The 25,582-nt window shown below is 39.1% G+C and overlaps 1 protein-coding gene across 1 annotated transcript; it reads right to left on the bottom strand.

Moving 5' to 3' along the window:
• LOC133213041 (uncharacterized) lies at positions 1 to 23,801 on the bottom strand. The gene is made up of 3 exons (XM_061354992.1): positions 23,245 to 23,801; positions 22,490 to 22,713; positions 1 to 649 (listed from the first exon to the last, which is right to left on the bottom strand). Coding segments are annotated over exons 1-3 (783 nt in total). The 3' UTR covers positions 1 to 647.
• Between the last annotated feature and the right edge of the window lie 1,781 nt (positions 23,802 to 25,582).

Below are 25,582 nucleotides of genomic sequence, written 5' to 3'. Positions count from 1 at the left end.
TGTGCAAGTGACAGGTGATATTTGCCCTAACAAAGCTCAGTCTGCTGTTTGAAGGGGCAGTGTAGGAGTGCATGAATCAGACAACCTCAAATAAATGGCAAGTAGGAGTCAGCACTAGAGGACCATTTTCCAGATCTCGATTTTAGGAGGAATCTGCTCTCTCATCAGCAGCCAATGGGTGGTGGCAAATAAATCTGTTTGTGTTATGCAGATTCTTCCTGATTGTTTTTCTATCTTTGAAATAGAGATAATTTCACGTTCTACCTACATATGTTAAGAAAATACCAGTATTTACATTTAATTGTCTTAAATGAATATAATAATATTGCATATACAGCACAAATGAAAAATGAGTTCTCATTAAAGTATTAGATCCTGCCCAAAGTTTTGTGACATCCTAACATTATAACACATGGCAAGTTGAAAAGTTTTCTTCCCTCATGCTTGGTTTCTTCTGCATTTGCATTCCTACCTCAAATACATAAATTGCCTAGGGCTTCCCTCAGATAATGAGGACTCTTCAGCCATTTTAAGGATTTCTCTGGTCTCTGGAAACTTCCTCCTTGAGGCCAGAAGTGAGAAAGAAGATATGAATTCCACATTCAAACCTGAGGATTGAGAGGTTGCTGACCTATGATGCAATTTCCTCCTGTATGAATAAGAAATGTAGTGCAGAATATGCAAAACCAGCACGTGGCTACTGCCTGAAAATGACTCTTTTGTCGTCTAAAAGCACAAAGTTTTAGTGCCACTGCAGTCTTTCCCAGAAAAGGATAGGTCATCTGTCAACCAGATCATGTATTACAACACAGGAGAATTCAGTTTTATTTTCATATTGGCACAAGGGATAAAGAAGCTTCATTTACCAGTTGAGTCTGATCTCAGACATACCAGGGAAATCTGTTCAGGAAAGAAACTTCAAGATCAGATTGAGCTGATAGCAATTATATTCACAACTATGTCACCTGCTTGTATTGTAACATGATTTTCCTGACATTCTCCGTTTTCTTTGCTTCTGTTCATGGCAGCTGAGCAGAAATAAAATTATAAAAAAAAATTTAAAAATGCAGGTAAAAATTGGAAGAACACTTCTGTTTGAAATTTGTTGCAAGAATTTGAAAGATTAAAGCCCTAAGTTGGAAGGGAGGGAAGTCAGATTTCAGCTGAATATTTTCATGTTCTGAGTAAAACACTGAAGCAGTGACCTTAGGGCAGATAATATTGCTTTTTTGAAGGAAAAAAAAAAAAAAAAAAAAGGTTCAATATTCAACTGAGATCTCTCAAGGAGGTGTCCAGTAAATGTCAGGATTTGATTTTCTTTTCTTGGAGGAGAAAGTTATTACTGATAACAACTTGCAATATCTTCATGTATAATCAGTTTCGTACGTACTGCCATATAACTAAACATTTAGGCCATTGGAGAAGTTCTGTAACTCCTTTTCTATTTTTAAGATGAGATGGATAGAAAGAATATATGTTAAGGCAGTAAAGCATACATGTCCAGACAAATGATCCTATCTTTCAGAACTAGTCAGAAAATTAGTTGAAGTAATATTTGGCTAATATTCAAGTTGATAGGTATAACCTATCTGGAATGTTGCTAAAATATGCTAACTGGTTTACTTGTTAAGTACCTGAGAATATTAAAAAGGATTGAAAAAGTAACTATAAATATTCATTCTTATCACATTTTGAAGATTACTGTAGTCCAGAGGCTGCCAAATTAACATGAAGAAAAGGTTATTGTTTTTCAATCTTTTGTTTTGAGCCATTGTCAGTACACAAGGCACGATCTAACCACAAGTCAGGGTAAACTGTATCTAATTACTTCCCATACGTGAGACTGATACCCTCTGATCATGATGGGCACACTCATTTTTCCCTGTGAACATCATTAGGAGATGATTTCGGGAAGAAGCAAGCTCATAATTATTTTTAACAGCAATACATTTTTTTTTGTCAGATATTAAGAGGAGTTGTCTTCCTTACCAGCTAACATCTGAGTAGTTTCTTCAGTAACAGTTGGTTGTAAAAATTATTATCTGAGTTCAGGGTATATGATGTTATAAAACAGAACAGACAAGGACCAGATTAAAACCAAAAAATGTGCAAGATCAATGCACACTTTATTGTATTGTTTACAAAGTAGTAAATTGTGTACAATACTGCACTAACAGGTAAGGTGTTTTCCTTGTTTCAAACAACCTACAGCCTTAACATAGCACGTCAAAACATAGACTTAAAGGCAAAAATAAGTAAGGGTGTGAGATTACTGCTGTGAATTGTAAAGAAGAGAGTTACCTTGGAGGTGCATGTTCAGGGACAGACTGCAGAGTAAGAGAGAAGAGAGTCTGAAATGCAGATGAAAGCAAAAAGGTGTTCTAGCAGGGTAGAAGGAAGGAAGCAAAACAGATAAAAGCAGCAGGAAAATTAAAGGATTGGGAAGAGCAAAAAGAACAAGGGAAGGAAGATAAAAGCAGGGTGAGGTGATGAGGTATGCAAAATTCTACACAGACACTTATAAAATTAAAAACACACCCTGGTGTGTACAAAACTTACCCACACCTTCTTTTCACACACAGATCACTGTAATGCTACCTGATAGTCTCACAGATAAGTACTCCATTTCACAAATATAAAAGCATATAAAATCCACAGCCAACTAACCTCCAGTCTAAATCAGATACAACCCTCAACTGAGAAGTGATTTATATAGACATTGAACTTATTATGATGAGACATTACATTGATTATTACTAGGGCTATACCCTGTCCTGAAGCTTGCTATGCAAATAGCTACAGGTTGAGACCTTGACATGTATGCTTTTGACTTTATTTCCAGTCTAGTCCTATGCCTATTACTAAGAACCTAGCTACCTTTAAAAACCATAAAAGTGCACTGGTGGTAGCCAGTGTGACACAGCACATGAAAGTGTCATCATCTGAGACCTTTGGGAGGTGAATGAAGTGCAATGATGAAATCAGGGAGCGGGTGTTTGGGAGGTGCTGCTTTCTTGCATACTTAAGGCTGTAGATATTAATGTCTGCGTAAGGGTTGTCTTTTTGTTTCATTTGGTTTGGTGGTCAAACCCATCATGCTTCAATGGCCAAATGGTAGCAGGTTACGAATAACAAAGAAATTACAACAATGGGCTTTGAGATCATATTTGGGAGCCAACATAACATATGGTTTCAGAGTCGGAGTGTGGGGAAAGTCAACTACTAGAATAAGATGCCTTGAGCAAGTATCGATCATTCTGACTGTCTGGATGTGCAGTAAAATCTGAGAAGGGATTTGAAAGCTTATATAAATTAGTGTGGTGAATGTTAACACACACATGTTCATGTGGGTGTATACAGTCTTCTAAGCAGAAAGACAAACATACATATAGATGTAATAGTTAAAAGGGGGAGTGATAGCCATGACCAAGCATCTGCATATTCTAATCCTAGCACCATTTAATTGGATCCTTATAGCACCGAGACCTCCATTTTTATTGTTAGTGCATGTAGTTTGCAGCAGGATGGTCTTGCAGTGGAAAAGTTTATCCTGATCTACTGTATCCATGCATCTGTTTAATACAGAATGTAACTGTATGAAGAAGTAATATCCCTCCCAAAAGATTCCTGCCTCATTTAGAATACCTATTTTCTGTCTCCTGAATAAGAAAATGAACTATGGAGATGGCAAACTTCTTAGGGCCAGCCATATTCCATTAATCTAAGAAATCCTGTCAAACTTGACCTGTGTTTGCACTTCTCTCCTAGCCATACAAATGCAGTAGGATTCTCAGTGTAACTGGCCTGCTGACTCACTACCAAATAAAATTGTCTTGCTGGATAAGCCTGACCCTTAGGCCACCAGTGGGCCAGCTGTGTAGTGTATAAGGAAGATGAAAAGAACACTTATGGTGAAGTGCAATGGGGAGAACACAGGGGTGGTCTTTCTTACTTTCAGTATGGCAACCCCTGCCTTTTGGCTGAAGCCCTGAACGTTTGCTGAACACTTACTGAAACCTTTGCCACAGACTGGTTATGATGGCTGGCTTCACTGCTTTCCTGTGCTGTGGGGAAGGGAGGAAAAACAAAAAACAGTGTTGGGAAAAGTTACATTGGGAAACTTTGGATGAAAGTGGTCGTGGAGGCTTCAGTCCTCCTCTGCACAGATCACATGAGGGTAGATGGTTAGTTCTTTCCAGCTTTGCTGACACTTGGTTTCTTTCCACTCTTTTTGCCAGAGATGACTTAAAATGTCACCAGTCTGCTCTGTGTCTTTCATGCACTGAAAACAAGTATGTTACAGGTGTCAACGTTAGGTACTGCTCCTACATCTTTCCCAATTTTAGGGCTTTTCTACCAATTATAGAGAAGTGCTTATCACATTTATTACAGGCACTGTCAAGTTTGTCACTTCCCTTCATTATGCGTATCTACTCTTAACCCAACCCCAGTGGCAAAGGAGATAATATCACATACTTGGTCTCTCTAATATCGCCACATCCCAGATAGTTACAAGAAGTTTGGCATGCTTAGCGGTGATGGTTGGGCAAATTCTGTTTAACAGGTCTGAGTAAGAACTGCAGCAGTAGACATTAGGAGGTAGAACTGCAGGAGCAAAAGGGCTCTTACTTGAATCTGTGACAGATATTGGCTCCCATGGTCAGCCTCACTGCTTGTTTGGGTGTTTTGAATATATCCAGGAGATCAAGAAGAAATATATGGCAGATAATCTTATCTCCAAGCAAGTAAAAAATGCAGAACCATGAAATGTCCAATGACTGACCACAATGAACATCTTGGTAGTAGATTGTAGGAAGGCAGTGCTTCTATCATAATATCCCTAAAAATTTCCTTATTATAAGTTCAGAAGTGAGTCTGGACAATTTAAGAGTCAGGCAGCTGCTCCTCTTTGAGGAAATAATTTCTTGAAGGCTTTGCGGTATCTTTTTAGTGGTAGTGGTTACACCACTAAAAATTACAAATACAACTGAAAACCATTGGCATTGCAACTTGCACTGTTATCCTGCATGTCCAACAGGTTTTATGTAAATGCTTGAGGAGGGAAGTTTATAGGTTTCTTTAAGTAGTAATTTGTCTATTACCCATAGCTTCTCTGTGCTGTCAGAAGATTTGGCTAATATTGCATCATATTGCTCAAGTACTATCATGTTGCTGGGTTAGTATCTGGAACAACATGTGGATTAAAAGCTGCAGAAAATTCTAATAAATAAAATTACATTGTCCACAGCAAAACAATTTTCACTTTTACATGCTGTTAAAATATTCTTGTTTATATGCCAACATCGTGAGATCCATGATGCTCAGACTAAGTTCTCAATTGGCCTCTGCTAATATTCTAAGTCAGCTATTATCCCAGTTTGATCAGTGGATTAAATTACACAATTCATAATAAAAATATGCCATTTACATTGTTAGCTTTTTGCAATCAAGGTTTTTAGGAACCTTATTACATGCAACCATCTATCTCTGTGACTTTGACCAACATAGGCCCTCCTCCTTGACCTTTAATATTAAAAATTAGGGTTTCTCGTGAATTACATTTTTTGGCTAAAAAATATTTCATGGAGATTTTTCTTCTAGCTTATTTCATACTACTGAAAGCACCAAACCTGGGAAGCATGAATGGTCATTTCAGAGCACAAGGAAAATGGTAGGTAGTTGTTTTCTGATTTCAGAGAAAAGCTATGCTTTGTATGGTAGTTGTTTCTGCTGACTTTACATAGTTCTATCGAACAGCAATGTAAACTGGGAAAAACTTTGTCTGCAGGAAGTATTGTTTCCCTGCCTTTCATACAAATTTTATTTGCAGAATACACTTATTTCTTAATGGATTAGCAACACCCAAACAACTATTTCAGCCTAATAGAACAGAGCGAAAACTGTGTAAACTACTGCTAATTTAAAACTGAAACACAATGTCTTTTAGCTTCGCTCTGTCATTGGACATGTCACCTATTTGACTTTGATATGATCTGAGAAGTAAAAATGTTTTAGAATAGATGTACAGTGAGCAAACGGTGCTTTTTATCACTTTGATTACCACTTATAAAAATGGTTCTAAACTCTCCCAGAAATCTAACAACCTTTGTACAATCTGCCCTTCAAATACTTTGAAGCTTTGATCAATATCCCTGAGCTTAGACATGCTGCTACTTTGGAAATGTTTCTTCCAGTTTAAATTAAGCTTGTTTCTTAGTTTGCAATATTAGGCAAAGGAAAATTTAAGCCTACTCAGTATTTACAGAAGAGACCACAACCCAGGGAACAAGTGGGGTTGTGATTTCACCATTCTTAATACCAGACATGCATTTCCACATCCCTGAACAAGACAGACTCGTCCTGGGTCACACAGGGGTACACAATCACACCGCAGAGGATAAATGGGCAGGCAGCCACAGGACACAATGCACTGATTTGGTCAGATTAATGTTTTGAAATTTGTCTTAATGTCACCTACAGGAAGACTGATGATGACATATGGTGAATATCTACACTAAATTCCATACAGGATTTGATCTATTTATCAAATACTAGCATCTGTTCATTACTATGCCATCATAGTTAGCAAGAACAAAATTTCACAAATCTCAGCTCTTAAGAACAATCCTTATTAGTGTTGACTTCATTTGAAGGTAATAACAATGTTCATCTTGCTTGGCTAGCTAATAATGCTTTTCTTTTCTTGTGACCTTGTAAGAACTGAGAAAACAAAAAGGTCACAGCAATCACTTGATCTCAAAATTTTAGATTTGCAAAATTAGTTGCTAACTAATCACCATCTCAACACTATTAAATCATTACAAAAAGATCTTTGAATAAATGTAAAACATTTCTATGATATTTGAAGTTCTTTTTAATAGCAGTCCTATTTTAGCTTTTGCCAGTTTTGATGTAAATCAAAATATCTGCCTGAAGTGGGATAAAAGGTTACTTTCCTTTTTGTGTGCACTGAGAATTTGAATAATTTTCCAAAACTCCTGAATTCCCAAAGATTTCACTTGACAATATGAAAAAGGCTACACAGATAATGGGCAAAGTCTGTGACTGAACATAGTACCCTGTTATCTGCTGACACTTACATACAGACTTGGAGTAGTTTACTCATTGATGGAGATCATCAGTTACTATTGATGAATTATGTTACTTGAAGCAGCCAAGCAGAAAGCTGGAATACAGGGCGGAATGACACAACCTGCTGGCAAAATCAGATGCTTCTACAAGCCTATGCTTGGCAGTTGGAGGCAAAATAAGCCTCTGGTACCACATTAAGAATGCAACAGAATTGTACATCTACAAATCTGTACAGTCTTATTTTAATTACATAAAGCTGTGACACAGTATATCTCAGAAATGAGACAGAAGTACAGGGATTTAAGGTAGCTGACATAGAAAAGGACTCATTCACATGAAAATTAAATCATCATCATTTTACTAGCCCTGTCAAAAGGCTTGGATTGCAATAAGCATCCCAGATCTCCAGCAGTGGTTCTAGTGGCTCTAAATATTTTCCCAATTCCAATATGTTTACAAATTAACATTCTTTGGCAAAATGATTAAGAACAGACCACTGCTAGGTTCCAACAATCTGGTATTCCAGACATGAACTCCAAGTTCCAGCATGTCCTATCTGTCAAGATCCTGGACACACGTACTGTTTCCGACCCTGGCAAAGGATCAAGGTAGCTCTCATTGCTGTAAAAGATTAAGTGGGCAGCAGTCATTAAACACACAAAATTCTGCAGGTATTATAAACAAGGTACAAGAAATAAGTCTATAGCATGTAGTATGACATTTCCTTTTATTAGCCCTTCCTGCACTGGCTGCTGAACTAGAGCGAGGACCAAGCTTGGCCAAATCCTTAACAGTGGCAGAGAACCCCCCCCCCCCCCCATTGTGCAACAGCTCACATGTGAGCATGTTAATAATATCACTGTTTCTTACCAGTTCCAAGAGTGGCTTTACCTTCATGCTGAATAATAGTAATGACTTAAGTGATCCCATAAGACTCTATGGAGGAGTGCACTGAAAGCTGATTGCATATCATCACATAGGTTTAGTAACTCATTATTTGGAAACATATAAAAGGACAGATACCACAGGATACTTGGGGGAAAAGCACCACTCCCATCTTCCTTGTGGATTTTCCTCCCTTCCCTTCTGCACATCTGCATACAGGAGGACAGGGAGCTGGGGATAGGAACCAACCTTACATGGCCTACACTGGGTCAAACAAACACAGCAGTTAACTTTAAGATACCCTGGAACTACTCTGTTATTGATCCAATTTAGGAGCACAGATCTTAAATTGAGATGTGGAAAGAGGTGAAGAAAAGCTTGGTTTAATCTTTCCCAACCATCATGCAGTAGTGACAGCTTTTCACACAAGGAAAACCAACCTACATTCCAAAAAAGGATGTAGGGTTGGGCTTAGAGAAGAGTAATCTTTGAAAGAGGGCAACAAAGCTCTTCCTGCTTCTTTTCCTGAGGCAGTATGCTTTAGTATACCGCCTGTCCTGGAAAGTAGTCAATAGGTCCATGTAATCAATGGTATTATGGAGAAGAAACAAATAAAAGGAGGATCCTTTTGTGTAGGAACATAATGCTGTAATTCAAGGACAGAAAGAATGAGAAAATTTAAGAAAAATTTAAGCCAATGGTATTGATAGTAAACTAAACAAAGATTTTCTTTTGTATAGACAAGGCTGCAAGGATTCTCAAGATAAGGAAAGCATGGAACAAACAGACCAGATGTCATCTTTCAAATTGATGTGGGCCTTCCTTCTGTAGATAAGGCCCAAGACACAGGTAAACAGTTGCAAAGAAAACAGCTAAAGGAGCCTCTCAGGGTCGTAAACTAGCCCAAGGAAGAGCATGTAGTTAATTGGCAAGACTAAAGAGCACCTGTGCCATGGCCTTATCTTCCGAAGTTATCATATGCAATCAGTAATGAGAATTGGGTGGGCATTTCATGAAATTGTCATGAATATATATATAATAAAGGTACATAACCTGTAAACTGTCTCTTCGTGGTGTGCTTGATAGGCAGAGCAATACCCCATGCACCCAGTACTTCAATAATGTTGGCTTTCTAACTTTGTTATTCTGGTTGGAGAGTTTATTTCACAGATTTCAGTGACATTAGACATGCTAAATGTCTTCAAAATATTATAGAAAATTCATGTAAGTGAATAAAAATAGCAAAGAAATATGCAAAGTACATGTTTACCCATCTAAAAGACCTTTGAGGGTGGACACAAATATATGGAATGGTAAGAATTAAGAATGGCAGACACAGATTAATATGGTTACTAGTGCAGGAAAGTACAGAATTCTAGAAAGAGAAAACAAAGGCAAAACTGGCAACACCTGAAAGCTATAAAATAATATTTTTTTTTAAAGCACCATAGTAAGAAGACACAAAGCTTTATACAGGAACTCTGTCTCTTGAGAGGAAATAAGCCTGTAACTGAGTGAAAAATACTTTAACTCAGCCCTGCATTCATTCCTTTATTTAAGAGACAAAAAGTGTTTCCTTAGTAATATTTTCAGTTACCACTGAAAACCATCAGTTTTCAGAAGAAATCACTGAAACTATCAGTTTTCAGAAAAAAAATCACTATCACTTTTCCCTGTAGTAACATCTTTTCTGTGAACAAATACAACAGAGAGGACTGCTTCCAGGCAAATCATAAAAGATGCAAAGGTATGACTGTCTTTCATAGCAGTAAGGTGTTCACATCTCAAAATAATCGAGACTGGATGTTTGTCTCAGTTTAAGATTAGGCTAGATGCAAGTCAGGGCAATAGTTATCAGCTGATCTTTCAGATCAGCTAGTTTGGTTTCCATTAAAGGCCGCAAAGGCATTGCTGTTAAGCTCTATACTAACTTATTCTTCATTCATCTGCGTGTTTCCTTAGCACAAACTTCCTGATACACTGCTTCAAGTTAAAAAAAGGATTGAGACGCCTTCTTGGCTTTTTTCCCCTTTCATTAGCAAATTTCCTACTCCTTTGTGCGACTATACTACTGTAAACACAGGTGCCACCAAGTATCTCTACAATCTTAGACTCTGGGCATTATTTACTCAAAAAAAACCTGATTTCATTAAAAGCGTCTGTTTATTATCTTTAATGATCCAGTTTTAATCCCAAGTATCTATTGAGCCTATTTTACTTCAGGACTGGTCTATCTGCGACTTTTCTGTCAGTCCACCTGCTGTCATTATCCCTCCTCTACATTTACAGTACTGTTAGTCCACTGGACAACTGGACACAAACATGCAGGTCACACCTTATTAAATTGTTGCGAATTTCATGAAAATTGGTTTCTAGGGAGGGAAAAGGAACCCAAATCAACGTTATTCCTGAGAAAAGGCCTCCTACATGCTCTCTTTCTCTTATTTTCCTATGAATAACAACTGTTTTTTAGTGAATAAGCATCCCATGTAAGGCTCATTACATATGTTCTGCATCAGACTCCACCTTATGCAATAACCTCAGCTTCCTTCTCAAGGACTCATGCTTTAAGTTTTTCTGCCACACAGGGCACATTGTCAGGACAAGACCAGAAAATGTTTCTGACTGACTGTCCAGGCTGCTCAGGCAAGGAGACAGAGCTGGCCAGCTGGAAGGTCAAATGGAAGTTGTGAGTAAAAGTACATGGATTCTTTCAGAACACCGATGGGAAGGAACTGGTTTACAGCCAGAAGAAATGGGCAGGAAAGGATGAAAGAGGGAGAAGGTGGAGAGGACACAGGGTCTGGACTTTGTTGCTCCACATGTGTGGATCAAGAAGTGCCACTGAGCACTAGTGGAAAATTGAGACCAGAAACAGAATAAGTCACACTGAGAGAAAATAAAGTTGATGAGACTCTGATCACCTGTCATGGTAGAGATGGGCATCAGTTCTGGGGCTGATGGAAGGAAAACTAGGAGGCAGGACTACAGACACACTGCTGGGAGAAAACAGGAGCAAGAGTGGCATCAGTCACCACTAGGGAAAGCAGGCACAGATATTTCTATGAGCAGCTTACCCTGTTAGTGGAGTGAGACAAATGAGCTGGCTGCAAAACAAGGCAACCATTGCAATTAAGTTACTGTGCGTGAGCAATCCATCCATCTGAAAATTGAGGCTTTTATGAGAGGTGTGTCACCATGCTGATATAAAAATACCACTTATCTGATAGTATGGGAAGTGTACTTGTATTTTCTAATATGTATAGCATATGTGGACATTTCAGCTCAAGTGGCATTAGTTTAGCATCTCTATAATCCACTCCATACAAACAAATGCATGCTCTAAACTATCACACATTCTTTTCTAAAGCCCAGAATAGAACTGAAGCACCATTTTCCTCTTCTGGCAAGGTGTATTTACAGCACTCTGTGTACCTCATCTCTCACATACAGAGCCATAAATCCATTTGCTAATGATCCAGTCTTGGTCTCTCCAGACTGAGACCAGATACAATACTGTTCCTAAAGTTTATCAACTTCAAGTTGATTAAAGCTGTGCTTTGAAGATAAAAAAGTGTGATAAAGTATTACGTGCTTTGAAAATGAAGCATGAGACATCTTGTGTTTGGAATCCAAAATTAGGGAATGCTTTTGACAATTCTGACATTCATCTTTGTGTGTCTCAATTTCTCAATCATAAAAAAAGAATAATAGTGGTATTTAATTTTGTAGGGAACCATAGATTAGCTAATTTTTTGAAGAGCACAGCACAAAGCTCCACAAAGATATTTGATAATTTTACATTTGATGCAGGATCTGCCTTTTGGAAATTGAGTATGATCTGATATCAGATACTGAAGGAAGAAGAAAGACGGAGTAACTATCCTTTTACTGATGGATTTCCCAAAAAGGGAAAAACCCAAATCTATACAATCATGTAATTAAAAACTGCCTGATAATGTGCATACACAAAAAGGGCAGAATGAAATTCACACAGGAAGCCTTTATTTTTACATTCCTCACATTTTAAGGACCTGACTTTGCAGTTCTTATCACTCTTTTTGTATGGTTTCTCCCTGTAGGCAAGTCTATTTTAATTATATTAGAGTTTGTTGTATAAACTAGTTAAGCAGCTTAAAATTTTTGAAGTTCTGGTTTTCAAACAGAATGCTATTAAAATTCATTTGATTGTCTTTTTGTCTTTACTGTGTACTTCTGATCCTTTGTAAGTATTTTTATATGATTAAATAATTTATTGTTTTCATTGTTACTACTGAAATCTTATCAGGAAGTTTAACATTTCATTAAATTACATAATTGATGAAGTAGGTGGAATCAATTAAATTTATGGAAAAACAGAATTCTCTCATTTTATTAAAGTAACACCTTTCACTCAAAAAAGATCCAATCAGTATAAAAAAGTTGTAAATGAGTTTTGTTGTTCAGTACCATGCTCTTATGAATTTATGTGTGCAACAGTCCAGCTTTCTGCCTAAGGGTAAAGTGAGCCTACAAGAGAATTAATTTTTTGTAGGTCATTCCAAGAACTGTAAAATCATTTTGGACAGAAAAGAACAACCACTGCATGCTTAGTAATGTGCATTTCAGATGCAAAGCATGTCTCTTCAGCCTCAAATTTTATAGTAAAAACAGTAATTACCCTAACTCTTCCTGGGAAAAATCCTACAAAACCAAGTAGTATAAAATCTAAGCAACTTTCCTCCTAAGGGAAAAGGAAGAGAGGCAACTGCATGCGATCTTTCATATAACATCAGCAAGGCTTAGCTAAAACTTGGAGGGGTGGTAGATAAAATGGTAAAGAATAAGAAATAAGATGTGTATTGATTAGAATATAGTTTTCACTGTATTTAAGAGTATTTAATGCAGACTGTAGTACATATGCATTAAGATTTAAATGTGTTTATTGTCACTAAATGTCATTTACTATCACAGAAATTCCATTACAATCAGTTTACAATACCCAAAATATAAAGCTCTCCAGTATAAACAAATAGACAGAAATGTTGACCTTAATTCAGTACAATCTTTCTTGCATTACAACCTTTGTTTCTCCTCTCAATAACTAAATTTAAATTGAAAAATAACTATGTTCCAAGTAAGAGCACCAGCATTTTCTGGACAAATGTGTTCATTTATTTCAATGAATAAATGATTTGTTTTTCTTATAGAATAAACCACCATGGCCATATGATTTCTGTTTTTTTCTCTTCTTTTTCAATACACGTGCTATGTGCCTCATTTTTGTCTTAAATTTGCTGAACTGGGTATTTTAAACTCCACCCTGAATGTTTTAAACTCTGCATGGATTATTTCTACTTCCATTTACTATGATGACAATAATTCGCTGGAGTAATCTACTCAGTTCCGCTGTGACATCTGTCCTCAAGGTTGCCTGTCACTCCTACGCATTTCTCAGCATTCTGATTAATGCATGTCCAGAATGTACTTGCTAATAAAATAGATTGCAATAGCTGTATGAATTATAACACAGATTTTGAACTTTAATTTTACACTACACGGGATTAAAATAATACAGGATTGTACGAATCTCCCTTCTCCGTATCTCCACATTTCTGCCTCAAATGCCAAGATCACCCCTGCAACCAGCTATTTTCAGAAATCTCTCAAGGCTTCTTCTGGGGATAGTGTGACTCCTGTGTCAGTTGACAACATGCTAATCTCTGTGCTATTTTCTATCTGGCAATAGAGTAAGAATGCAGTCAAACACAGTCACTCAAGCACTTCTTACCATAAATATTGCAGATATTTGTTGTACCTGGCTTTCTGTAATGCCCAATCTGAAATTAAATTAAACCAAAACTTACAGACAAGGTATGAAGCCTCAGTGCTATGTATGTTTTCACACTTTATTAGTCTATGGAGGAATGTCACGCTACAATAATGGACAAATACATGGGGAATAGAGAATTAAAATTTCATTCTTCCAGCAACAGCAGACTTTATCAGGAATTTGATGACAAAGAAAAGAGCAAAATTCTGTGAAATTTTGTAGTGAAAACTACTTTGTTAAAAAGGTATATTACAACAGAATGCATGTACAAGTTAGGGGATAAGGGAGATTACACTGGAGGCTATTAAGTCGTTCACCTATAAAACAGCCCTCAAGGAACGCTTTTGTTCTTATCACATCTGCAATTACTTGTATTGATATCCTTATTCTTTTGTCTCTTGCTTTGTGTTAGATTTCACATAGGCAGTATTGTCGCAAATTCAGACCATGATTTGTTTTGACCATCCTTCACAAAAAGAAAAAAACAACCGTTTCTGCTATGAGTAATATGGCAATTAAATGCTTCCTATTATGGCCATTTTTTAGGCTATTAACCAAATCCAAGCAGTGTTGCTTACCTGTCTTCCAACTCCACTGTTCTTCTATTGCTTCCTACTACTAAGATATACATAATAACAATTGGACACAAATTTGTATTTGTTGTTCTTCCTGTGGGTGTGGACATGTTTCATGCTGGTTCATGATGCAGAAGGTCACCAGTACTGCACGTTTCTGAGGTCACCGGAAGTCTTCCTTACTCACTGCAGTCTATGCACCAGTTTTCTCTGATGCACTCTGCAAATCTCCACTGAGATTTGCGCTCTTTATTACAGTCCTGAACTAAAGCTGATTGAGGGAAATTAAAATGGGAGCATCCTCTTTCATTTCACTGCAAATCACTGTAAATAAAACCTGAAATATATCTTAGAGGACTGAAGCCAACAAAGAGCCCAAGTACCTAAAACCTTTTCATCTGATCATCACATGGAATGCAAGAGGAGAAATTCAACGCTTCTGGATGTTGATCAGGCTCATGAGTTAGGTATAGAAGTGCCTAAAGGGGCCAAGATCTGTGTACACACAAGCACAGGGTGACAGGCACAGCACCCTGGAGCTTCAAAATGGAAAAGTAAGACCCTGCAGAGTCACTTTAAAGAACAGTTGAGAAGGGCTTATTTGATGAGCAATTTTCAACAGATGCCTCAGGTCCTGTGTTAGTCATCAAAGTCCCTTATTAAAGTTGAAATAATTTTGGCTACTTCATCCAGAAGTTGATTACACTTTAATAAAAAATTAAAGAATAGCACCTACTTCATTTGGAGAAGGTGTTTATGCTGTCTTACATTTTTATAATTGTCTCCCTCATTCTAGAGCACCATACATTTATAGTTCAGCATGACTGAACTTTAGATATTTTATAGCTTCAAAACACATTTCACACACACACCCCCTCCCCCACCCCCTCCCACCTCCATATAAATTATTCCATTTGAAAACAAGTTTAATTCTTGGCAAGTGAAACTCCCGATTTCCATGTTCATAAGCCAGCTATTTTTACTGAATTACTCCTTAGTCTATGTATTTTGTTTTTATTCAGTTGAAGCATCCTTATTCATTTACTAATTAAGTAAAAGTCAGATTAGGATTGCCACTTAAATGTTAATGTATCTGTTTGATGTAGATGAATTGGAAGCACATGATGTCTCATAATTGGTAAATGTAAGATGATAGCTCAAATCCACCTCTTGGGCCTTTGTCACACACATTAATAATTTTCCATTTTAGATAGCTGAAGGGAACGGAAAGAATCAGTAAATGCTTGAATTTATGAAGCATGTTTTCCCAAGATACTGTTCATGAACTTGACTGTTTCAGATTAACCATGAAATATCACAGAAGACCCAAAGTGTTGAATTATTTCAAGGTTTGATGCACAGCATAATGTCTTGCAGCCATATAACTGTTATTGATAAAGTACACAAATTTTTCAGCTTTTTTGTTTGCAAATACCTGACATAAAATGGCTCTCTAACATGAGATGGTCCAATAGCAACCACTACAATCTCACAGTGTATATTTCGCTTGACTTGCAGTTTCATAAGCAATAATTGTGCATACTCTGTACATAAATCCACATAGCATCATGGAATTATGGTTTCAGATCTAAGCTTGTGTTTAAAAACAATAACTATTTTTGCACAGGTTTCAAGACAGACCTTAAGGGCATTAACAGCTCGTTAAAGACTCCAGCTTTGGGAGTGAATGTTTCCATTACTCTTTCTGTTTTAACTCCAATGCCAATTTCAGTACCAGAGAATTTCACCATTCCATTGATGAAAATGTTAGCAGATGCCATCAGGTAATAAAGCTATTTCATAATCTCAAGCTATTACTCCTCACAATTTCTTAGTTGCTTCTCTTATGAACTAGCAAAACCCTTAGTTTCCTAGAGGTAACTTCTACAGTGTTCTTACGTGCTGATAATACAAAACACTTAAGCTTGTGAAAACAAAATTTTATTTATTACCATGTAATATTACTTCAAGACTTGGGACTATAACACACAGCACAGAATCTTAATAGAAAGTTGCCTTTTAGCAAAACTCTGGTTAGAACTTTACCATTCTAGGTATGGAGCAAAATCTGTACTAATTACATCTGTTACAGGAAGGAGTATAAATATAGAATCACAGTATCATGGAAAAATTAGGTTGGAAATGGTTTCTGGAAGTCATCTAGTCCAACCTCCTGCTTCAAGATTGTCTAACTGAAAAGAGGATGGCTGAGGCCTTGCGCAGTCATGTTTTGAAAATATGCATGGAGGCGGATCCTACAGACTGTCCGGGAAGCACATCCCAGTGCTTAACCACCCTCACAGAGAGGAATTCTTCCAGTGCCCAATCAGAATTTTCCTTGCAGCAACTTGTGATTGTTGCACCCTGTTGTCTCATAGTCACGGAGAGCACTGCCTAAGTGCCATCACAATGCATTTCCTTCCTCCCACAACCTTACAGCAAGAGTTTTTAGAAACATATTGAAACAAGTGACTCTATTTTCTCCACTTGGGATTTCAATTACGTTTGGGATTTCAGCATACTTTGTCCATCATCCCAAACTCACATATGCCTCTCTGAAAAAGCTGGCAGCTGAAGATGGAGACTAAAAACCTGCCCACATATTTAGTTCTAACCACTTACCATCAGAAACATGATGCTGCATTAGATGGGCCTAGCATAGCAACTTCTGTATTTGTTAGTTCTTCCTCTTCTGTACTTGAAACATAGAATCATAGAATAGTTAGGGTTGGAAAGGACCTTAAGATCATCAAGTTCCAAGCCCCCTGCCATAGGCAGGGACACCTCAAACTAAACTATGTCACCCAAGGCTCTGTCCAACCTGGCCTTGAACACTGCCAGGGATGGAACATTCACAACTTCCTTGGGCAACCTATTCCAGTGCCTCACCACCCTTACAGTAAAAAACTTCCTCCTTATATCCAATCTAAACATCTCTAATTCAACTCAGAGCAGTTGTTCACAACTTGTACTTGGGTTTGAAGTTTGCTCCGTTTCAGACTTGGAGAAGCTTCAGTGTCAATAAGCTTGTCTACATTTTACCACAGCATTACCCAGTATGATGAAAGACTGCTTAAAAATCTGTATCCTCGATATCTTTAGTTTATCATGGTCACACTAGCACTACTTCTGCATTAATTCTGAAGACAGCTTTATGAATGTAAAGTTAATTAAGATTATTTCATTAATTGTACATATAAATTAGCAACTTCACACTGATTGTAAAGTAATAAATTCATGGGAAAGCATTTGCTGAGAGCATGTGTGAACTCCAGCATTTGCTTTGGATCATTCAGCCAATATACAGCCCCTAATCATAGGGCATTTGTGTTTTCTGGACAGGTATGTGGGCAGTTAAGGCAATCTTGTCTGAGGATGGAATATTTTCAGAACTTGTTTACTGCTTATACCATTGGTAAGAACTTCCTTGGCTATAACTTCATTGACAGTTTATGAATCTACCCAGAAAAGAATATCCTGACGTTTCTAGCAGCTGCATTCAGACTTATGATGATACTTTGGAACATTAATATAACTAACTTTCTATGCTGTTGAGACTTTTAAGTGATTTTATGATTTCATATAGGCTGCTCTATTCCCTGGTTTATTTTTCCCTTCTGCTTCTGCCAGTATTACTACTGATGGCCAGAGACCTCCCAAAAGCATTGTACAACCTTTAATTCTTCCCAGATTTTAGCATTAGAAAATGGTTAAAAGAAAGACGGTCTTGGGCTTATAAAGCTCATTAGGACCACAAGTACCCAAGTGAACACTAGGGTAACTCTGAAGGCTCCAGTGTTCCACTGAAGCATCCACTGTAACCAGCCCTGGAAAGAAAACTATCTTCAGGCACTTCTGGGATTGAAAGGAGACAAAGACCTTTCATGATTTTGCCAACCTCGCCTCCAAGCAGACAGCTGAACATTAGGCCAAAAGTGGGTCCTTGTCGGTGCCAACATAGGCATTTCAAAGTGGTTATAGCTTTGAAAATAAACCATGTGCAAATTGAGCAACAATTTGTTCCCTCTAGCCTTGTTTCATTTTTCTCTTTCTATGCATTTATTTACAGGTCTCACCTTTTTTCTCAGTCAGAAACACCCTGGGAGCTGTGAATTCTCCTTTTCACTGGAAGTTCCTTATGGCTACATTGTAAGAGTCTACACAAACCCCATGTCCTTGTTTGAGGCTCCTGGCCATAGCCTAATGAAGGAATTGGATCTATAGTTCATTAAGACATTAAGATCAAACAACAGCAGACAGCTTGCCATTCCACTGAGTACAAACAGCATAAACAGGAAGAGGTGTTTTCTATTACTACTGTATCAACAACAGACTGGACTTTGATTTATTCAAGATTTTGGTCCAACTGGGTGTCCTGGGTTTAGCAGTGGCAGTTATTTTTCTCTTTCTTGGTAGCTGGTGCAGGGCTGTGTTTTGACTTTCAGCTGGGAACAGAGCTGAAAAACAATGATGTTTTGGTTTGGCCAAGGACTTTGTGGGCCTCATGCTCTGCCAGGGAGGAGGGGAGCCGGGAAGAAGCAGAGACAGGACACCTGACCCAAACTGACCAAAGAGGTATTCCATACCACAGCACGTCATGCCCAGGAGGTAACTGGGAATTACCCGGAAGGGCTACGTGGACTACAGGGTTGGAAGAGATATCGGTCGGTGCTTAGTCAGGCTGGGGGGCAAGTTATCGGTCGGCTGGTGATGGGGTGTTGTATTCTCTTCCCTTGTTATTTCCTTTATCATTACTATTATTGGTGGTAGCAGTAGTGATTTGTGTTATACCTTAGTTACTAAACTGTTCTTATCTCAACCTGTGGGAGTTGCATTCTTTTTGATTCTCCTCTCCGTCCCTCCAAGAATGGGGGAGGGCAAGAAGAGGGGGTAGTGAGTGGACAAGCTGTCTGGTTAGGGTTAAAACACGACACTGGGTATCCCAGGTTTAAGGCTAGATTTTAATAATTTGGTTCTTACTTATACACAATGCATAGTTGCATATAATAGTTCCTCTAATATTAAAAATATATACTATAAAAAAATCTCAGTAGGGTTTTTTAGCATAAAATGTATAGAAAAATATAGTATACCAATATATAAATATTGTTTACTAAAAATTAAATAGTAATATAAATAAAATTCATAAAAATCAATATAAATTTATACGGTAAATTAGTATAAAATTTTCAGTATTCATCTCTGCATTACCCCAAAGTATGCCTGTCTTCAAGAGATAAGAGTATTCATCCCATATCTCTAAACCCCTATCTGGATCACAAAATATATGGTTAAGATTTTGTCATTCAAACTTCAGCAATGCAACAGCCCTTGGAAAGAAGTGATGATAAGGACAGGCTAAGGCCAGTAAGAAAGATACTTCAGAAAGTTTCATTTTCTGGGAAAGCAAGCAGGTGGAGAGCAAAATGTGAGGTTTCCAACTAAAGGGGGGGGGAAAGGAAGGATGATATTGGGGCTTTTTTTCTTTTATTTTCTGATCAATTTTTTATTACTACCTGCTTGTAGTAGTACAATGACTACCATTTCCAAAGTAAGGCAAAAGTGGATGTTCAAGTAAAGGCAAGTGACAAAGGAAAAAATAATGACAAGAGTCAGCCAAGAGTATGACAAGAGTATTTTGGAAATTGCAACTACATGAATATCATCTGGGCAAAAAGATTTCTAAGACAGAGCCTGAACCACAAGGACATGTAAAATCTCTGAAGACTTCTGGGTGTATGAATATTTAGGTAAGCCTGAAGAAGCTACCTAACTGTGCGACTAAAAAACTTGACAAGCCATGAAGAAAACAGAGAAACTGGGCTACTTGCTGCTACCTGTGCAGCCATCCTTTCGCAGGGTGGTGAGGCACTGGCATGGGTTGCCCAGGGAGGCTGTGAATGCTCCACCCCTGGCGTTGTTCAAGGCTAGGTTGAATGAAGCCTTGGGTGAGATGGTTTAGCGTGAGGTTTCTATGCCCATTGTAGGGGAGTTTGGAACTAGATGATCTTAAGGTCCTTTCCAACACTAACTATTCTATGATTCTATCATTCTGGACTAGTGTCACTGTGTATGTGATAACAATCTCGTGTTCTGCTTGCATTCAGCTAGACCTGTACATGGCAAAGTCAATACTAAAAGAAGTCTCAGAACTGACAACTGGGAGCTGATAGAAGTCAGAGATGACAATCCAACAGCACCATAATCTGAGTACTCAGGTCACTTAAGACAATAAGTGTTCTTCCTGATTACATTCTCAACATGGTGGTATCAAGCATACTGAGTTAATTCTTTTTTTCCCATGAACAAGCTGTGTCTACAATAAGAACTTTTTCTTTTTTTTCTTTTCTGTAGTTTTGCAGCTTCATGAATAGGTGGGATACCAGTAAAACTATTCCAATTAATATGGTGCTTCAATTGGGCTTGCCCAGTGTTACATTTCCAATGGCAAAAGGAAAGGTTGTTCAGGCAAATAAGAGCCAGGCCAGTTTCTGCAGTCCATTCCCCTCAAACTGCTGCAGCTCCACAACTCTAGGAGTAAGGATACTGAACGGCATATCCCTGCTTCATCCTTTTTATAATCCAGTTTTATATGTATTGTTTAAGAATTTGTTTTACAGCTTTTTGAGCTTGCTCATACCATCTGCCTCCATTGCCTCCTGTGGCTGTAAGATCTGGAAGTTTATGACCTGGAACTTTATTACCTGCTGAATAAAAATGTTCTTTATTTTGACAGATGGCTGCGGGTAGCTGGTTTCCAAAACACGTTATCCAAGCTAGGTTTTATGGAATGTCCGGTCTGGTATAGCTACTGGAGGGCTTCAGTTGATAAACTCAGGCAACCCCCAACTGTGTGGAAGAATCTCCAGCATCATTTGCCATCCTCTCTTTATATATTTTATGCAAGGGCTTTCTCAGTATTTAAAAAGATATAAGTTTTCTACATCTCTTCTCATCGTTCTGTTTACCCATTAATTTTAAAGTGCCTTATTACTACCAATATTGTTGTTGGTGTTTTATACTCTATTGTTCATTTGTATTGCATGTGTGCATGTGTGTTGCTTAAGATCTCAGTATTACATTGGTTTCACACTGAGCTGAGCACTGTAAAGGCACAGATCAAAAAACCTACTGTACAGATACTAATGCAGCAAAAAAACTCTAGGTCCCTTTTCCATGAAGATTTCCTATCTAATTTTTCCTATTTCTTCTCCTATTTCTATCTAAATAGATAGCCATTACTGATCTCATTATAGCTTTTTGTTTGTGCTAAGCTGGTACTCACCCATGGAGTTCTCTAAAAGAAAGACCCAGTAGTACTTGTAAATTTTATGTCATGAAAGTCCAACCGATTCAGTCAAGGCTAAAAGTGCTTTTGTGACCATCCACCTACCTTCCTACCCTTTCAAAAATAATTATGGAAAATAGGACCCACCTCTTGATGGACAAGTTTCCACAGAAACACATTCTCCTTTTGAACCACACATTTTATGGAATAAAAAGTGCTGCGTTTTAACTAACTATAAAATACTAAGTAAACTTTTACAGTATGTTTATTTTTACAGCAGTTTTCCCTCTTCATGTTTCATGAAACCCAGGGAAATTGGTTTTTGGGTGTGAGAAGAGTCTAACCATATAAACCGGGTAACCCTAGGTCTGCAGAGGTAAGTCCATGAGTATACTGACATCAACTATTTCCTCTTTTGCACTCCACTACCTGAATTAACTGTACAGAAAAAGTGTTGCCTGGTGGCTATCAGATTTATACATTTATATAAGTATATTGTTGTATAGATATTACTTTTTTTTTTTTTCCTCAAAGAATCCTCTTCAAAAAGTCACAGTAGAACCATTAGTACCTTCAGAATAGGATATAACCTGCACTTGCTATTGGGCAGTAAAGGTTAGAAAAAAAAGTTTGTGCTTAAACCCAGACCAGACGAACTATTGCCAATAAAGTGTAATTGTCAGGGTTACGCTGCACTGTCTTAAATGGCTTGTGAAAAAACTGCCTGCGGTTATTCACTACAGGGTGACAAAACACTACAGGTTATGGGCAAAACCTATAAAAAGTTTCCATCTGCTGCCATTAATTTAAAATGACAAAGAAAACTCGTGTTCTTACACCTCGGTGTGCTTAAGTCATGCATATATGAGACGCGCTGATGTGTCGACAGTTGCATGATCCTACTACAAAGATGACCATGTTCTGGAAGAGCCTTCAGAAAGGCTCTCAAGGGTTTCCCAACACAGAATTGCCAAATCGGCATGTCCAGCCTCTGGGCAGCTGAGGAAGATGATGCTGGCACTGCAGCCTGGATGGGGGGGCTCTGCCTTCGTTTCTCCAACCTGAGAAAAAAAGGAGCAAAAGATCATTTTAAAGCAACTGAGCTGTGGAAAGGGGGCTCACCCACATAACCCGATTTAAAGGTCTCAAACGTGCACGGCTCCCTTGCCGTGACTTGCTCCCAGGGAGTTAACCTGGAAACCGTGACTCCAGGCTGACGGGTTTATTTTGTAATCCAAGCCAACGTTTGTTTCAGTTTTATCCCCCACGCACACAAGCACCCCGCCCCCAGGGTCCCTCCGGGGCTACCCGTGTGCGCGGCCCGGGACGGACCCTGCCCCGCAGGACCGCGGGCACCCGCGTCCGCCCCGGCGGGCAGGGATGGGCCGGGATGGGATGGGGTGGAATGGGGCGGGGGGGAGACCCGCCGCGGCGCTGGGTAGGCGCTGCCCTTCGCTCCGCACGAGGGCCGGGCTTCCCCAGTTCAGACAAGCCCTTGCCCCGCTCCCGCGGCGGCGGGTTTGGTGCGACACCGTCCTGACATGTTGTAACTGGTTTCCACACCCACCGCGCCTGAGAGCGACGGGAAGTACCTGCGATGAGCCCAGCGCCGCCTTGACTCGCCGCCGCGGCGATCGCAGCAGCCGGGTCGAACCGCCCCGCCGCTCCGGAGGCGAGACCCCGCAGCGGGCACCGGCGCGGTAAGTGGGTCTGCCCTCCGCCTCCTCCTGGACGGGTAGAAGCAGCGCCACGGGCACGGTCGGGCACGGTCTGACCCGGCTGCAGGCGGGCGTGTGGGGTGGCCGCCCCCCCCTCCTCCCCACCCCTTCAGCGGCCTGCTCGACGCCACGGGGCGTTTGAAACAGGGGCGCGGGGATCGCGAAGTTGAGGCTGCGGCGGCGCGGCTCCGGCCACGGGCACCTGAAGCGACCTGGCGCCGAGTGGCGTGGGGCGGTGGCGGGAGAAGGGGAAGGGCCCGGCGGGGGTCCCACGGGCATGCGGTCCTCAGGGGGAGGCGTGCCCGCGGCGGAGCCAGCGCGGGGCTGGTGGCCTCCGCTTTGCTCGGAAAGTTAACTTTCTGGACAGTAAAGAAAAAGAAGCAGGAGCGCTTGGGGCGTTGTTTTTCACTTGAATCTGATGCCCTTTGCATCCACGGAAAATAGTGTAATTCCCTTTATAATGAAATTATTGCCCGTCACTTCTTACTATAGGTAATTATTATTTATTTTTGATGCAATTCCTTCATACGAAGGTTGGTGGTAGGTGGCTGTCATAAAATGCTTGTTTGTTCAGTCAGCACGAGGCCCTTGAGTGGTGGGAAGGCTCCTCAGCAGAGCCGTGTGTCAGAGTTCCTCCGGTGGATGTCCCCAAAAGCCATGCCTGAGAGAAGGGACTGTGACAAGACGTCCTCATGGTTTAACTTACCACTTGAAACTTTATGCAGAAACTGTCAAAGGAATTACACTCTCTTTGCAAAAGTTAGGATATCCCAAGGAGCGCACCATGGCCAGGGCCTTGCCAAGGACCGGCCGTGTGAGCCTGGGGTTAGAGCCCAAAGTTCCTGAATGGGAAACTTTTCAAATCCTGTGAATATTAGTAGTAAGTCAGGGAAGTTGCATGTCTCTAGCTCTAGCCTGGAGGACTGTGCTTCTGGAACCACCACAGAATGTTGCATCATTTTCTTCAGTGGGCAGTTGTCATCTGCTGCTTTTGTGAAAGCTGGGATCTTACTGTAGAAAGGCACATTGACGTTTCTTTCAAAGAAAAGCTCTCTTCTTGCTGGGTTCTTGGTAATGGCACTGGAAAGGTCTGGGGTGTTGTTAATAGGACAAGATGATCACATCAGTGCAGGATTCTGAATTTGTGTTCTGCAGCAGAAGATTCAGTTTTAGCAGCATTGGAGTTTAAATTCTATTTAAACCCATTAATGGCACTCAGTAAAAAAGTTAAAGTTTTAAGTCCAAGCAGAGAACATACCTGATACTCTGGGCTGGGATTAACAGCCAAAGATACTTCTCAGAGGATTAACAGCAGCTTTCCTGATGCTGGTAAAATTTGTAATCATGTATATGAAGCCTGACGAAGCTCTGGACATCTCCAGAGATGTGCCTCATTCTGCTTATAGAATTGTTGACCTCAGGAGTAGGATCAAGCTCATTATGCAGAATCATTATGCAAAGTTGAAGACACCAAAATGTTTATTTCAGAATTTTGTCAACCCCTGCCACTCTGTTCAAAATTGTATTGATTCCATAGGTACATTTTCTACAACATAGCTCTTACCTTCTAAGAAGGAAAACACCTGTGTCAAGATATCTAGAACTTTTGTTAAATATACCTGAAGCCGTCATTTTTATTTGGGAGTTTTCTTTTGTTTCTTCTCATAAACGTATGGCATGCTGATGTCCTTAATGACAAAAACCAGAATTAGAATCTCATCTGTTCTGTGATTTATTTCTGTGCTGACAAGATTTTACATTTACTTTCTTAAATAAATGTGCACTGCTTGAAGCTTCTTTTGTAAACTGCACTTACAAATCAAAAGATCAACATCAAAGATGTTCACTGCAAAATAACTGTTCTTGTTTGGAAGACTACACTAGAAGTCGCACCTTTTGAAGATTACAGTGTATTTATACCCTGCTTGCAGCATAAGTCTGAGCATAAGTTACTGTATTTGACCTATGCCACATTTAATTAATTCATTGTTTTCAATGAAATGTCAAATAATATACTATACTAATGATGACTTTTATTTGTTCATAACATTCAATATTTTATATTGCACAACTTTACATATTAAGTATAGTCTTGTTCCCTTATATTATTTTCAAAGGAAAGAGTGAGGAGAAGAAAAAGGGGATTTAGACAAGTTTTTGAAGTAAACACTTAAGTCTTTCTCAACTGTATATATGCAGCCAGTGGCAAAAT

This window comes from Neopsephotus bourkii, unplaced genomic scaffold, assembly GCF_033783945.1.
Source record: "Neopsephotus bourkii isolate Nb327-2 ecotype Australia unplaced genomic scaffold, CSIRO-AGI_Nbou_v1 NB_756, whole genome shotgun sequence".
Lineage (NCBI taxonomy): Eukaryota > Metazoa > Chordata > Aves > Psittaciformes > Psittacidae > Neopsephotus > Neopsephotus bourkii.
Note: the sequence above shows the minus strand (reverse complement) of the source record. Positions and strands in the feature narration are given on the sequence as shown.